General features: G+C 41.9%; 1 protein-coding gene and 1 non-coding gene across 4 annotated transcripts in view; one reads left to right on the forward strand and one right to left on the reverse strand.

Moving 5' to 3' along the window:
• The window catches only part of PARD3B (par-3 family cell polarity regulator beta), a 1059813-nt gene that overhangs the window by 995636 nt on the left and 47219 nt on the right, over positions 1–16958 (forward strand). For all 3 annotated transcript variants that reach the window (XM_047720837.1, XM_047720838.1, XM_047720839.1), the window contains one exon: positions 12105–12184. In XM_047720837.1, coding sequence (XP_047576793.1) covers positions 12105–12184 — 80 coding nt within the window. The remainder of the gene's footprint in view (positions 1–12104; positions 12185–16958) is intronic.
• Positions 6367–6517, reverse strand: LOC125096643 (small nucleolar RNA SNORA62/SNORA6 family). Its single transcript, XR_007126309.1, has one exon. It is a non-coding gene; the product is annotated as a small nucleolar RNA SNORA62/SNORA6 family (small nucleolar RNA).

Genomic DNA, 16958 nt, shown 5'->3' on the forward strand with positions numbered 1-16958 from the left:
ATGGAAATGATAGCATTAATTCTAGCTCATGATACTGATCACACAGTGTCGCAGAAAGTCATTTCTTTCTAGTTATTTTTTTCTAGTAACAGGAGTGACTGGAAACTGCCCACGGACTGAACTAGGAAAAGAAAACATTCTGAAAAGTTTGAAATTTTCAAACTTTTCTGTTTCCATTGTTTGGTCTTTATAAAGGCAAGTATGTTTTAAGTATCCTAGAGAGCTTTCGTGCCCTTGTCACTTAATATCCTTTATAAGATCTATTAGTTAAAAGAGATATTATGAACTTGTAAACTGTTATATCATTTTAAGTTTTGGTGTATTTTGAGGGTCAGATTTTTCCCTTTAGAATGCGTAAAGAACACTGACTGTCACAGAGTATGATAAAAATGAAACAGGGATGCCCAGTTCAGTTGCCTGAGCATCTGGCTCTTGACTTCAGCTCAGGTCATGATCTCAGAGTTGTGGGATCAAGCCCCACATCAAGTTCTGTGCTCAGTGTGGAATCTGGTTGAGATTCTCTCTCTCCCTCTCTCCCCACCCTTTCCCCTGCTCACACTCTAAATAAATATGTAAATAAATAAATAAATCTTTTTAAAAAATAAAATAAATAAAAATAAAACAGCTGAGGCATAAATAACTCACATATTACATCCAAGTAATAAGTCAAAATCAAATTCAATAAATACTAGATACTAGCATCTGGTGATTAGGGTTACTACTGAGATTCCACTAAATTCCTGCTTACTCCATTCCTGGAAAATACAGGAGAGGTAAACGGATTTATTAAGGTATACCTTCTCTTCCTTCTTTTTGATCAGAAATCGTCTTCTGTCAAGCAAAAGTTTAGATTTCAGTCAATGTCGCAATATCTCTATTCGTAGGTAGACAGATGGGGAAAGGAAATGAGATGGTGTCTGGCTCTTTAATTAAAGATGTAGAGCCAGAGTGTGCTCTTCAGGCTCACTGGCAAGACACATATGCACATGTGCACACACACGTACACACACTCACATGCAAAGTGCATCTGATAGATGAAGCCAAATTTGTAAAATTGTATCCATAATCATAGTTTCTATGGTAACTGTATCTTAGGCCCAGGCACAAACAGAGCTGGGCAGGAGATGCCTGGTTTTATTTTCTCTGAAGACAATCTGAAGAGAGTTAATTCAGGTTATCAAGATGCCATGGTCCGGTGTACTTGGTTAGTACTTGGGTCATGCGAGCGTAAGATTGAATGCTGAAATCCCAATAAATGTGTTGTAATTTTATAATGTTGCAGATTACTTTGCTGTCTTTGTCATTCAGCTTTAAAATAATTATGTTACAGACATAGAGTTACCATATTAATGAGGTGGAAACTATATGCAAGATAACTTTTATAAATGTACATAAGTTAGAGGGACTTTAAGGATTTATTTTCACTCCAGCTTTTTCCAAGAGAGGAAAATATAGGCACAGAATGGTGAAAAGGCTTCCCCAAAAGTTATTTTTAAAATATTTTTATTTGCTGTATTTTCCAAACTAGCAGATGTTCTAAACTAGTCTATAAACTGAATACCCAGTTATTTGACAAAATTACTGAAATTAAATTAGAGAAAATAAACACTTCAGAGATAATGGTTTGAAAGAGTGTGTGTACTTTCGCTTCTTTAGATAGCATATTTCTAAATACATATCTCCGGCATAATATACTTCACATTGCCAAAGAGAAATCATTTACAACCTATTTTGATTCGTTTCTTTTTGTTTAAATGAAGTATGGTGAGTTTCGCTCCAAATATGTAACATTTCAGCAGAATGTCTTCATATGAGAAGATGCTCAAAGACAAGTTCCCAACTTTTTTAGACATTTTCATCGCGTTGATTCCTTCAAAAATCTTCGAGCCAGACCTATAGCTAAGTAAGAGGAATGTAATTAAAAGAAAGCTTCTGGAAACTGCTCAAAAATAGCTGTCATGTTACCAACTTGAAATGAAAGGCATGTTTCCTAAAATGGCATCTGAATTTTTATACTTTGCATCTTAATCTTATGATGGGTCTGGCAGCACGGAACGCAGTTTCGTGTAATAGATCTGAGTAGGACCTATTTGTAAATGAGGATGCTCTGTGGCAGTGAATCAGCCAGACTGCAACTCTGCAGTGTGTTTCCGTCACAGAGGCTTTTAAATTTCCTTGGGAAAATTGACTTAAGGGACATAAATTACAACATTGGCAAAAATTTGTCCCAACCGGTGGGAATTGGGAAACAAGTTAAATTTGAATCGTTTCCACTTTTTGTCATCAGACATTTGCAGAAAATCTTGTGTGATTTATTCTTTTATTTGTAATGAATTGTTAAAACATCTTTGAAAGAGCATTAAATCTTCCCCCTCTGCCATTAATCTGCAAATGGGAGAAATCGGGGGTTAAATGGCCTCTTTAGTATATTGCTTTGTGAAACTGCTGATTCCTGCAATGCTGGGCTAGAAATACATACTAATTTAAGGAACTCTGAATGTAACCAGCAAGCTCCTTGCCTTTGCAGAGAAAAGACTAATAGCTTTATATTAACAAGGCTCTTAACATCCCAGCCAGCAGCAGGCACTGAGTGAATGAAATTGGGAGAACTCCCATGGACTAAAAGCATCTTAATTCAACATTCCTCATACACCAGACCCTCCTGATAGGCCATCCGAGGCTGTCAAAAGCCAGCCAAACAGTACCGCCCCTGCAAGGCACACCAAGCTAGAGCCTCTCAAGTTATTTTTGAATAAGCTCTCTGAAGTTTCTCTTCCTGATCTTTATTAATAGAAAAAAAATAAATAAATATGCCCCAGATCCAAGCATAAGTTCTAATATTACATTGTTTTGGAAAAGACTAGGCTTCTCTTATGGATTAAGTCAAAATTATTTCTTTCTATCAGAAGTATATTTAGGTCATTACATTAAAAGAAAAAAATAACCTGCATGATACCAAGTGAGATAAAGGGCTTCTTTAAAAAAATTAATTGGATCAAAGCCGCTGACCTTATTTTTTTTATGACGAGGGAAATTACCTAATAAGGAGTGCTGGAAGCAGGAACATTTTGAGTCTTAATACACACTGAGCAAAATGAGGAATGAGCTTATAAATGCCTGTGCCTGTCTCTTTCCCCTTACTCCCTCCTGAAGGGGCCTGACTTCCTAAGGACCCAGCTATAACTTATAATTAGTTTCTCTTTGGCAGTCTTCTTTTTTTTTTTTTTTTTTTATTTATTTGACAGACAGAGATCACAAGTAGGCAGAGAGGCAGACAGAGAGAGAGGGGGAAGCAGGCTCCCCGCTGAGCAGAGAGCCCGATGCAGGGCTCGATCCCAGGACCCTGGGATCATGACCTGAGCCGAAGGCAGAGGCTTAACCCACTGAGCCACCCAGGTGCCCCTCTTTGGCAGTCTTCTATCTGCAATTTCCTACCCTCAGTTCACAGCTATTTGCAAGAATCTTGGTACCCGGCATAATAATCCATAGTGCCACTATTTCTGATTGGGATGCAAAAGTTGATCAAGTTATAAGAGGAGATTAGATAAATTATGAGTTATCCACAAATGGGATGTTATGTAGCTTTTAAAATTTATATTTGTGAAATATACTGTTAGCACAGGAAAATGCCAATAATAAATAATTGGAGGGAGAGGGGCGCCTGGGTGGCTCAATGGGTTAAAGCCTCTGCCTTCGGCTCAGGTCATGGTCTCAGGGTCCTGGGATGGAGCCCTGCATCGGGTTCTCTGCTCGGTGGGGAGCCTGCTTCCTCCTCTCTCTCTGCCTGCCTCTCTGACTACTTGTGATCTCTGTCTATCAAATAAATAAATAAAATCTTAAAAAAAATAATTGGAGGGAGAAAACTATATGCCATTTAAATATGTATATATTAAAAATGTTGACAGAGGTCAACTTTTGATGCTTTAGGGAGAAAAATCAGTTCAATTTTTTAAATAATGCAGCACAAATGTATTCCCATCATTTCCATTAACTAACACTGTGTCCCCAAGGGAGAAGACTTCTTCTCCTCTCTGTGCTTTAGAGTACACAGCACATGACTCCACTCAGGAGACGCTAACAAATATTCATTCACTTGGAAGTATCCATCTTATTTCCGTGGCATGATAACATGAGGCAGTGCGACCAGGGTTTGGTTTTGGTTGTTTTGGGTTTTTATTTCTTTTGGGGGAGAAAGCGATAAAGATTTTCAATACCGTGGAGTCCTGCCTTCTCTCCCCATCAATCCACAGAAATCACTTTCAGTAAAGCACCAGTCACCATCTCATTGCCAGTTCCCGCAGACTCTTCTGTGGGACTTATGTTAGTTACTGTTCGGTTGCAGGGAACGATATGCACCCTAGCTGGTTTAAGCAGGAGCAAATTTATTATACCACACTAATGGGCTTACAGAATCCTAAGGGCATCGAAAGAAACCTAATCTTGGCTAAGCTTTCAGGGATGATTTCTCAAGCCATGCTACAGAACCAGACTACCAAGGGAGCTGCTGCCACTTCTGTAAGAAAGCTTTTGGCTCCAGAGCCACACAACAATGCCACCACCATCATTAAGAAAGTGCCACGATCAGGAAGCCATCTGTAGTGCTGCCAACTCCAAAGCTGGCTACAAAAGCTACACTTCACCCCAGAAACTTGCAAAGACACATCTGCTGAAACCGCCAAGGAAACCAAACACATCCTTAGTCATTGCTGTCAGAATAAACAGTGGAAGTACGACCACTTCCTCAATGTCCCGTCTTTTTTTTTTTTTTAAAGATTTTTATTTATTTATTTGACAGAGAGAGATCACAAGTAGATGGAGAGGAAGGCAGAGAGAGAGAGAGAGAGAGGGAAGCAGGCTTCTTGCTGAGCAGAGAGCCCGATGTGGGACTCGATCCCAGGACCCTGAGATCATGACCCGAGCCGAAGGCAGCGGCTTAACCCACTGAGCCACCTAGGCGCCCCAATCAATGTCCCGTCTTAAAGCAAACCAGTACACTGACTTCAAGGGCATTCTGGGAAAGGCCAGTCTAGCTTTCCAAGCCCTGTAGCTCAGGGAGACACTCTGCAAGGACGGAGTTTGGGTAAATCACGCCAACACACCGTATTGCCCACAGACCTTTTCTGACTGCAGTCCTTGACTATTTTTGACACTGTGGACCACACCCTCATTCATGGAATGCTTTTCTTTGGATTTCTATGGTAACACTATCTTCTACTTCTCTTCCAGACCAACTGCTGGTCTACACCTCCTCAGATTTCCTCCTGCGTCTAATTTGTGTTTGTCTGCCCCTTAAATGACAGTTTTCCTAAGAGTAATATCGGTATCCTTCTCTGTTTCCATTGCATGTCTTTCCTTCTATTCTGTGTCTATAGATTGTCCCTGGGTATTCTAATTCTTTCCCAAGGTTGCAGGTAGCATCCGTGGGCTGGAGATTTCCCAATTCTCCATCTCTAGTCCCAGGCTTCAATGTTGCAAACTTTTACATTCAATTATCTGTTAGACACCACCATCAGATATTCCATTACAACTCATTGTATCTGAGTATTCCCTCCTCCCGCCCCTGCCCTTCCCCCTAAATCTGGTCCTCCCTTATTCCCATCTTGGTGATGGTTACCAAGCCCACTTAGTTGCTAAGCTCAGAAAATTGTACACTTTTCTAGGCACATCCTTCCTATTAATCCTCAGTCAGTCCTACTGAACCTGCCCCCCCCTTAACATTCTTATATCACTCACTTGCCTTTTTATTTTTTTTAAGAAACTGTTTATTTTCTGTCAACCTTATTTCCATTTTGTTTGCCTTTGTGGAAGAGCAACTTAAAGCCACTCAGTGGTTGTTCCTACCCATTCAGGGGCCCGAGCAGTGGGAGCTGTGGACCAGTCTTCGGTGGCCGGCTGAGGGCTCCAGTCCTCGGGAGGGAACTGCTGACTGGCACGGAGGGCCCCTGCTCACCTTCAGACCAGTCTGCGGCCTCAGGCGGAGTAGCAGTGAATCTAGGAGTGGAGCAGTCCATTCACCCTGAAATTCCTCCTTGGTCATAGTCATTTCAGCAGCGGCCCGCTTATCCTTTTCAGTCTCTTCAGGATCTCTGTAGAAGTAGAGATCAGGCACAGACTCCCACGGGTGTTCATGGGAAATGGTGCCACGCATGTGCAGAACTGCGCAGAACTTCCCAGGCCCATCTACCACATTAGATGAACTGAGTGAGCTCCCCTTTAGCAGGATTCATCAAGTTTCTCTGAAAGCGGAAAGGCCCATAATACCTGAGAGGCCCAGGGAGTTAAGAAATATTGAGAAAAGCAGGAGAAAACACAGGCCATTTGAAAATGTTTTCATTTTTCCCTAAAGCTCTGACACATTTGAATTGTACTTGTAGCAAAAATTACTATTAAACTCCACTCATTGGGCCAGAGACCCTGGTGGTGTCAGTGAAAGACTTGCCCCTCATGTAGCATGCTACCTACACTTGAGTTCATTGGCCAGCCAGTGGCCTCACTCCAAGCTCTAACAATGTGCAGGCCTTTATCCTTTCGTATATCCCCTAGGTTAGGCCTTCATCATCTCTGGTTCAAACTATCACTGGAACCTCCACACTATGGCAAGAGTGATCTCTCTAACCTATACATATGTCCTATCAGTTATCAAGTAGTCATTCTCAATGACTCACCATCACCTAAGGGTAAAACAGTTACCTTGGCATGGTATGTAAGCTCCCCCAAGATGTGGCCCACAGCTATATCTAGAGAGCTTGGATTCTGAAGTCAAACAGACCTGATCTTTGTCTCAGATTTTCTATACACTAGCTATATGACCTTGAGCAACTACTTAGTTTTCTCATTTGAAAAACGTGGCAACCATTGGGATTATTGGGAAGATTGGGCTGATGAAAATAAAACATTTAGCATTTTGCTTGACAACCAATAAATACCCAATAAGGGTTAAATTGTAGTAGTGATCAAACAAAAAAACAAATAAATGGAGGGAAAGTTCCTGTTCATGGATAAAAGGACTTAATATTATCAAGATGTCAGTTCTTCCCAAACTGATCAATAGATTCAACGTGCTACCTACCAAAATCTTAGCAAGTTATTTTCTTGATTCTAAAGAATCTTAACAAACTGATTCTGAAGTTCATATGGAGAAACAAAAGACCTAGAATAACCAACATAATATTGAAGGAGTAGAAAGATGGGCGCCTGAGTGGCTCAGTGGGTTAAGCCTCTGCCTTCAGCTCAGGTCATGGTCCCAGGGTCCTAGAATCAGAACCGCATCGGGCTCTCTGTTCAGCAAGGAGCCTGCTTCCCAGTCTTTCTCTGCCTGCCTCTCTCCCTACTTGTGATCTCTCTCTCTCTGTCTCTCTCTGTGTGTGTGTGTGTGTGTCAAATAAATAAATAAATAAATAAATAAATCTTAAAAAAAAAAAAGGAGTACAAAGTTAGAGGACTAACACTACCCAACTTCAAGACTTATTATAGAGCTATAGCAATCAAGACAGTGTGGTATCGGTGAAAGAACAGACAAATAAGTCAGTGAAACAGAATGGAGAGCCCAGAAATAAACCCAAATAAATATTTATTTTGGCCTCTGATAAAAGTGTAGCAAAGGTAGTCTTTTCAAATGGTGCTGTAACAACTGGACATCCAACATGTAAAAAAAAATGAATCTAGACACAGACCTTACACCCTTTACAAAAATTAACTCAACAGGAATCACTGACCCAATTTAAAATGCAAACTATAAAAGTACTAGAAGATAACACAGAAAATAAATCTAGATGATCTTGGTTTTGGTAATGACTTTTTAAATATGACACCAAAGGCAAGATGCACAAAAGAAAGAATTGGTCACCTGGACTTCATTAAAATTAAAAAGTTCTGCTCTGCAATAAACACTGTCAAGAGAATGAAAAGATAAGCCACAGGTTGGAAAAAAATGTTTGCAAAAGACACATATGATGGACTGTTATCTAAAACTACAAAGAACTCTTAAAACCCCACAATAAGGGCGCCTGGGTGGCTCAGTGGGTTGGGCCTCTGCCTTGGGCTCAGGTCATGATCTCAGGGTCCTGGGATCAAGCCCAAATTGGGCTCTCTGCTCAGCGGGGAGCCTGCTTCCCCCCTCTCTCTGCCTGCCTCTCTGCCTACTTGGGATCCGCCTCTCTCTCTCAAATGAATAAATAGAATCTTAAAAAAAAATAAAACCCACAGTAAGTAAAGAAACAAACCAATTAAAATATGGACCAAAGATACCTTAACAGACATCCCATCAAAGAAGATATACAGAGGGCAAATAAGCATATGAAAAGATGCTCCACTTCATAGGTCATCAGGAAAATATAAATTAAAACAACGATAAGGTATCACCACACACCCACTAGAATGGCCAAAATCTGGAACACTGACAACCCCAAATGCTGGTGAGGATGTGGAGTAACACGAACTCTCATTCATCACTAGCAGGAATGCAAAATGGTACCTCCACTTTGGAAGACAGCTCAGTAGTTTCATACTCTGAGCATACAACCCAGCAACCGCACTATTTGCTATTTCCATAAGGGCATTGAAAATTATCTTCACACAAAAATCTGCAGACAATGTTCCTAGTAACTTTATTATTGTGGAAAGTTGGAAGCACCAAGATGTCTGTCAGTAGATAAGTGGATTAAGTGGTACAACCAAACGATACAATATTATTCAGGACTGAAAAGAAATAAGTTATCGAGCACAAAAAGACACGGATGGAACTTAAATGCATATCATTAAGTGAAAGAAGATAATATTAAAAAAAGGCTACAGACTCTAAGATTCCAACAACATGATATTCTGGAAAAGGCAAAACTATGGAAACAGTAAAAAGACCAGTGGTTACCATGGGTTTGGGGAGAGGGAGGAATGAGTAGGCAGAACACAGAGAATTTTTAGGGCAATGAAAAAACTCTGCATGGTACTATAATAATGGATACATGTCATACATTTGCTCCAACCCAGTAGAATGTACATCCCCAAGAGTGAGTCCTAATGTAAACTCTGGACTTTGCGTGCTGTGTCCATGTAAGTTTATCAATTGTAACAAATGTTCCTCATGGTGGGGGTAGTAGGATAGGAACTCTGTGTACCTTCCTCTCAATTTTGCTGTGAACCTGGAAGTGCTCTAAAAAACCAAAGCTCATTAAGAAAAAAGTGCAGTAATGGTTATAGCCATAATAATAGTGGTGGTGTTGCTATCACGAATACCCTTTTCCTCAATAGGTTCTGTTTCTTCCTTTAACCAAACACTTGACTTTCCCTGAAAACCAGTGCTTTTCTTTTTTAAATGCCTCCATATTGTTTCATTTTTGTTCTCTAGACTTAGAATGCCTTCTCCTGCTACTCCTACACCTTCTCCCCCCACCCCACAAAATAACTTATCCTCATTCATATTCAAGTTTTCGATGAAGCTTCAACACCCATATGAAGCTGTCTTCAACTCTGCCAGGCGGACTTTCGTATCTGTTTCTTCAGACTCCTACTGCCTGCTCTCTCATGCTGACTCCAGCAGTGATCTCATTGCACCGTAATTGTTTGCAGGCCTGTTTCCTCTATATTCAACGCCATGAAGAAATCTAGCCCTTCTTCATTCCTTGAAATATAGTGCCTAGCGTGGCATTGGGATACAGTAGCTGCTCAGTAATCACTAAGTCCATGATTGCACTGAAGATGTTGTCATGTTAATAGAGAAGCATGATATATGCATGATATAAATATAATAATTAAATACCTACACAGCTGGTGAAGAAGAGAATAATTTTTGATATAGAAGCATGCCACCCATCTTTGGTCTGTGTTCTGCTACTTCCGGGAAGTTTTTCCTGACACCTTCCAGTGTCACCTGTACTACTCTTAGTAACATCCTGAATGGCATGGGATCATACGTTGTCCTACATCATTCTTTAATGATTTCATTCTTGATGCTTGTTTTCCCAACAACACAAAAACTTCCTTAAGATAAGGTTCATCCTACATTTCATATAATCTCTTATGCTGGTAGCTTTTCAGAAAAAGAGGCACCTGGGTGCTGCCTCCTAGAGACACCAGAATGTAGACAGCCGTCCCTGGGCCAGGCCAGTTCTGGATAACAGTGTTGGAAGTATTAACTTGGAGTTTTGTGGCCACCAGAAAAGATAACTTGTAAATGTCTAGAGCCATAGTAGGGATACATACACATAATACCCAACAATCACAATTAAATAGTCCTGGTGTTCACGCTAATTCTTCCTCCATAACCAATAGGTTAAAAACAAAATAAACCTTAGATAGAAGTGGCTGAGGACAGTAATTGTATCCTTCCCTTGTCTTTCTGCACCATTTCTTTATCCCCTGTTTGTCTGATACCACCCTTGTCTCTGGTCTTTGTTAGAAACGTCGGTGGTTTAAATCAGGGCTTTTAACCTAATGCAGAGAATTCTCAGTCTCCGGGCAGTTGCTTCTAAGTCTGTGTGTGCAGTCCTCATCCTCATCTCGTAATTCACTGGGATGTTGCCCTCTCAGATAACTCTGGCCATTCCTGTTCCATGGATTCGTGAAATACAAAGAAGTTTTGCAGGACACACTCTGAAGAGCCTCCTCTAATGATTTGATACCGGGAATAGTCTTTCTTACTCTAAATGAGCATGTATACTTGTTTTGCAACATCTCTCACAAGAAGCCCTCCCCACGCACGCCACCCAAGCTGGGGTGGTGCTTTCGTAGAGAGCTAGAACTTTTGGCAAGAAGAAAATAATTTGCAAGTTCAATGCTACCTAGAAAAATTTCCCCTACTGACTTGGCACCATTACTTCCTGTGCTTACAAACTCTCCCTTCCCCCCTCTAATGGTCCAGGTGTTCTGTTTACCCCTTCCGTGCCCATTCAGTGAGGGCTAGCCCAGCCTGAGAGCCAGCACATAAGGGATCCACAAAACCACATGTGTTGACATGAACAGGTGATGAATTGACAAGTCAACAAATACTTTTAAATACCTGGGTGCGTTCATCCTGTTTTGGATTGCTGTGATAGATGCAGAAGGACTATGTATAAAGTCTCAACATCCACAAAGCTAGCACACTTTAGTCCTGGGGCCAGACACTGCTCTTCTGTGTCTCAGAGGCTGATGGAGGAGACTGGAAGAGAGGTGAACAGAAGAAGTACAATGGAAGGGGAAAAAAATACTAAAGATCAACCCTAGATAGAAAAGAGTCAGTCTCTTCTCTGTGGTAGTTCCTAGGCGAGGGAACTAAGTGAAGTCTGGGTGAGGGAGGGCTTCATGGAAGCTGCGGAGTAACCGTTGTCACCTGCCCCTGTTAGTAAAGAAAGGTTTCATGGAAAAGGTACTTTTAAAAGATATGGTCCCGGGGCACCTGGGTGGCTCAGTAGGTTGGGCATCTGCCTTAGTTCAGGTCGTGATCCCGGAGTCTTGGGATCGAGCCCCGCATTGGACTCCCTGCTCGGGGAGTCTGTTTCTCCCTCTGCCCCTTCTCAATTTGTGCTCTGTCTCTCTCTCTCTAATAAATAAAGTCTTTAAAAATAAAAATAGAGTCCTTGTCACAGCCAAGCAGAGCCTAAAGAGATATGATGGCTACATGTAATAGGGGATCCTGGAACAGGAAGGGATTGGGTTAAAATCCAAATCAACTGTGGGTTGATACACAGTAGTGTATCAATATTGATTCATTCATTTGAAGAAATACACCGTACTAATGTAAGATGTTAGCAGGAGGGAAACTGAGTTCTGGGAACTCCGCACTGTTTCTCGATTTTTCTGTAAGTCTCAAGCTGTTGTAAAAACTAAAGCCAATGTAAAAAGAAAAAAAAAAGGGGGGGGTCTTACAGCCTACAGAAGCTCCCCAGCTTGGTGACAGGAAGAGGTCAGTTTGGCAATGACCCTTTTTGAAAGAAGCGACTGTTGTTCTATGCCATGTTTGTGGCTTGATCATCAATTCCTGTAGCAATACTGAGATCGTGTTTGCTTTTCCATGGTTAGTTTTTGGCAGACAGCAGCAGCATTTGGGCACTGATTGTAATTTTGCAATGCATTGTCAGTAACCAGGGTGTATAATGGATCTTCATCTCTAATTACTTTTCTCTCCACAGGTGTCTGGAAAGGGTCCAGATGGGAATGCACACAACATCCGCTTTGAGGGAATGGAGAGACAGTACGCGTCCTTACCCAGGTAGATCACTCAGGGGTCTCCTATCATCAGCTTACCTACAAATAAAGTACTTAGAGAAATCTACATGAAATAGAAATCTGGCTTTGAGTTGGGGACTGTGTTATAATTTTCCTGACTGTCGTCTGTGACAACACTCGTGCCATCTTCACAACTGTGCTAATAATTGAAACACTTGTGGGTTATTTTTTAAGGGAAGAAAATAGTATATCATTGCAATTGAACATGTCAGCAAGAATATTGGATCCAGAATGGAAATCTTAAGCCATTGCTATAAAAATAGCATTGAACCTCGTGCACCACGCTGAGGAACAATAAAATAGTAAATCCTTGGTCCTAGCAGTTACCTACAAGAAAGGGCAAGCCAACCTTAACCTTGGAGCTTCATGTGCGTGTTAAAAAGCAGGAGAGAAATGTGAACCTGGGAAGATGTTCTTTGCTTGATTTAGAATCTGTCGGGTTCGCTAGGCAGTCAGCAATATTGCTGAGAGGCGTAGACACGGTGAGGGAAGGAAAAAATCACATGGGAAAAGTTCGCTTGGTGATTCTGGCCTAGCGCGATCCACTTCTGCTGTAACTAGACACCCCTGAAAATGAGATACAATTCTCAAAGGCCAGTGCTCTTATCTCTGAGATGAAGAATAATTTTGGTCTGCTATCAGTAGCACATGACAAAGAGGAGAACTTTCCAAGATTACGTCTAGTGCAGCGACTATGGGAGTGAAGGGGGTGTGTGAGAAATGGTGAGTTCGGGGGTGAGGGGGTGGGGGACAAACAAAGAAATGTTAATGCCAGCCAGAAAACTGAAATGTTACGGAATATCTCCTTTTAAAAAGAGGGGGGAGGATCCTAAATAGAGCTTTCTCATCAAAGTGGAATTGTTGAAGTGTTATCCCAGAGGGAGTTGCTGTGCTGAGTTTCACATTGGCTATAATTCTGTATGTGAATTTACAAAAATACCAGCCTGGATACTGCAACAGGCATAGCCTAAGTGACCATCTGCTCTTATAAATAGTATGTGGATTTTCAAAAATAATACAATCTCAGATCTAGTGAAGAACCAATTGTTAACATTGACTGGGCAGGATACTCTGACTACAGTGTTTTAAAAGCCTCTATACAACTCCATCTTATTTATCTCCCTGTTTTCTTTTTTTGTATGTTGTCTCATAGTCTTTTCTCATTCTTGATTTCTCTCCTCTCCTTATTTTTCTCTGGCCTCGTATTTTGTTTTCACTTAAAAAAAAAAATGGAAGTCATCTCCAAAATTTGCTTTAAATATAACATTTCTGGCTCTCAGTATTGAAGTGTATGGAAATTGTGGTTAAGGCAGATGGAAAGTAGTATGTTCTTATGAGAGGGGAGAAAAAAAGAAAAACTGGAAACAGTTTGATGTCTTCCTGGCCAACTTGCACCAGACTGCGGAAATGGAATTTTTTTTTTTTTTTTTTTTTTTTTTTTTTTACAAATCAAAAGCTCAGGAATAACATTGAAAACTCTAGAAATTTCACTCATTTATTTCCCATATATCTATTAATCATCTACTCCATATCAAGCCCTGAGAATCTGAAAACTGGAGACAGGGTACCAGTCCATCCTCAGGACCCTACTCTCTCTCGGACAGGCGGCAGCAAATCAATTTCTTATGACAGAGCAACAAATGTTTAGTTTAGTAATTATTAGCAGAAAGTCCTCTGAATTTCCAACTCCTATTTATTTTTACTAATAAGCCCTGAAATGCTCAATCGTGGCTGACTCTCCACAAGTCTATTTTAGGGTTAAACAGTACAGAGGGAGTTTTCTGACAAAGGCAATAAACTTATGTTATTTGTGGCTCGGGAGCTACTGTCACAACCATGAGTTGACAAAATCCTGCCAGCCCCAAGAATATTACTGTAGCTGGAAGAGAAGCATATCAGACCAAAAACAGTTTTGACCAACAGTGCATTCATGGTAGGAGTGATTAGCTGCAGGAGGAAACAGACCTTTGTGGCCACCTGGCAACCAGAAGTCTCCGTGATGGACCATCAGTGGGGCTCAGACAAATGCACAAGAGGTCTCTGGCACTAGTTTTCAAATGGAGGAGTTCCGCCTCAAGGTTCCATCTCAGCACCTCAAGGGGAGATGCAGAACACCCTCACCAATGTGCCTCCAGTCCATGGTGGGGGCTCCATGTTTACCCAACAAGATGCAAAATGCAGAGGCAGGGGACCCACCGCAGGCCCAGGTCTGTGTGCCAGCAACATGTACCCTGGTTTTCTAGTCTCCCCGACCCTGGAGATCTTACTGTCCCCTACACTGAATCACAGCAGCTCCACGGGGCTCTCCCTTTGCCAGGAGAGGGAGATGAGCGCATCTCAGTAGGCACGTCGTCCCCTCTTTGTCACAGAGGCAGGGAGCTTTATGATATTTATGGAGTTAAAATTTTAATTAAAAATAGGAATAATTCAGGGATGCCTGGGTGGCTCAGTTGGCAAAGTGTCCAGCTCTTGATTTCGGCTCAGGTCATGATCTCAGGATCCTGAGACGGAGACCCACGCCCGGCTCCATGCTCAGCGGGAAGTTTGCTTCTCTCCCTCTTTCTCTCCCTCTGCCCTTTCCCCTGCTCATGCTCTGTCTCTCTCTCTCTAAAATAAATAAATCTTTAAAAAAAAAATAGGACAAGACATGAACAGACACTTCTCCAATGAAGACATACAAATGGCTGTCAGACACGTGAAAAAATGTTCATCATCACTAGCCATCAGGAAGATTCAAATTAAAACTACATTGAGATACCACCTTACACCAGTTAGAATGGCCAAAATTAGCAAGACAGCAAACAACAAGTGTTGGAGAGGATGTGAAGAAAGGGGAACCCTCTTACACTGTTGGTGGGAAGGCAAGTTGGTGCAGCTACTTTGGAAAACAGTGTGAAGATTCCTTAAGAAATTAAAAATAGAGCTACCCTCTGACCCTGCAATTGCACTACCGGGTATTTACCCCAAAGATACAGATGTAGTGAAAAGAAGGGCCATCCATACCCCAATGTTCATAGCAGCAATGGCCACAGTCGTGAAACTGTGGAAAGAGCCAAGATGCCCTTCAACAGATGAATGGATAAAGAAGATGTGGTCCATATATACAATGGAGTATTATGCCTCCGTCAGAAAGGATGAATACCCAACTTTTGTAGCAACATGGACGGGACTGGAAGAGATTATGCTGAGTGAAATAAGTCAAGCAGAGAGAGTCAATTATATGGTTTCACTTATTTGTAGAGCATAAGGAATAACACAGAGGGCATTGGGAGTTGGAGAGAAGTGAGCTGGGGGAAATCGGAGTGGGAGATGAACCATGAGACACTGTGGACTCTGAGAAACAAACTGAAGGTTTCGGAGGGAAGGGGGTAGGGGTATGGTGAGCCTGGTGGTGGGTGTTAAGGAGGGCACGAATAGCATGGAGCACTGGGTGTGGTGCATAAACAATGAATCTTAGAACACACACACAAAATAAAATCACAAAAAATTTAAAAATAAATAAATAAAAATTTTTTAAAATAGGAAAATTCTATCTATGGGAAGTTGGTGGTCAACCTTACAACGGACTAAATGTGCTCCTAACTGATTTGGTTCCCATGTGGTTTATGAAGAGCATCACAGTAGTTTTTAAGTTAACTCAGTGATGCTGATTTATATGCCCAATTTGGAACTGTTGACACACAGAGAGAAAATGCACACCGCACCCCCTCCCCCAGGCAGGGAGGGAGCTAGCAGCCCCGGTCAAGGCCACCCTGCTCTGCTTTCACGGGATTCAGCCATCTTTAAGGAGGCTCATGTGCTCTGCTGCCAGGCCAACACACACTTCCCGCAGCCCGAGCCCTAGCCCAGGAAAAAGACCGTTCTTACAACTTGGTAGTTAGGATGTTGCTTAAGGCTAAGGGCTAAGGCTGTTAAATATTACTGTTAAGCAATGTTAAATCTTCTGCCTTGGAAGAAAAATAATTCTATTTCTTGTCTCCTGAGTGTGGTGTTTTTGGAAAGTGGAGCGTTGCCCTAATACAACCTCGTTAGCAAACACCAGGCTTTTACCAGGACGGATGTTTTACCATCCTGTCCAGCCCCCCATGTTCTCGGGTAGTAAACACAGTGAGATCAGCATTCCCCTCTTCTTGCCTGACGCAAATGATGACTCACTCTGAGTGAGGAGGGAAGCGGTTGTTTCCTAGGCCGCTCTAATGTGTGAACATCAGTGTAAGTATTTTTGCAAGCAGCTGCTTCTTCACTTCAGCCTTCCGGTCCCGCTCTGTTTTTACAGGCCTGCTTGCGGTCAGTCCCTCCAGCGGAGGAGAACGTGCTCCTCACCCGTCCCAAGCCACCATTGTTCCCACCTGGCCCATCCCTGGCCCCAGGGGATCCCATTATCCTTTCTCCGCAGATGGCTCGGTGCATCTGCACGTGATCTTACTCTCCCGGGCTTGTAATCAAGTGTGGAGTCCCAAGGAGTGAGCAAAAACATCTCTTCTGTGGTCCTATACATGTGGGCGGTGAAAGGTTGCTGGAAAAACTCATAAAAATGCCTTCATTGGTTACACTGCAGAATGAACATTATGCAGCCCCAGCTGGGCCCCCATGGCTGTCCAGAATTCCTCTCAGTCGTGCTGTCGACTCCCTGGACTATCCCACAGTGGCCATTCCAACCCCTTTCTATTCCCGTTAAATTCTGTGAAGATGACTAAACTCTCCAGGCCCAGTCTCTAGAGATGACCTCACTTCCTCTCCTTTATGACCTTGAGACG

The sequence above is a fragment of the Lutra lutra genome, chromosome 3 (assembly GCF_902655055.1).
Source record: "Lutra lutra chromosome 3, mLutLut1.2, whole genome shotgun sequence".
Lineage (NCBI taxonomy): Eukaryota > Metazoa > Chordata > Mammalia > Carnivora > Mustelidae > Lutra > Lutra lutra.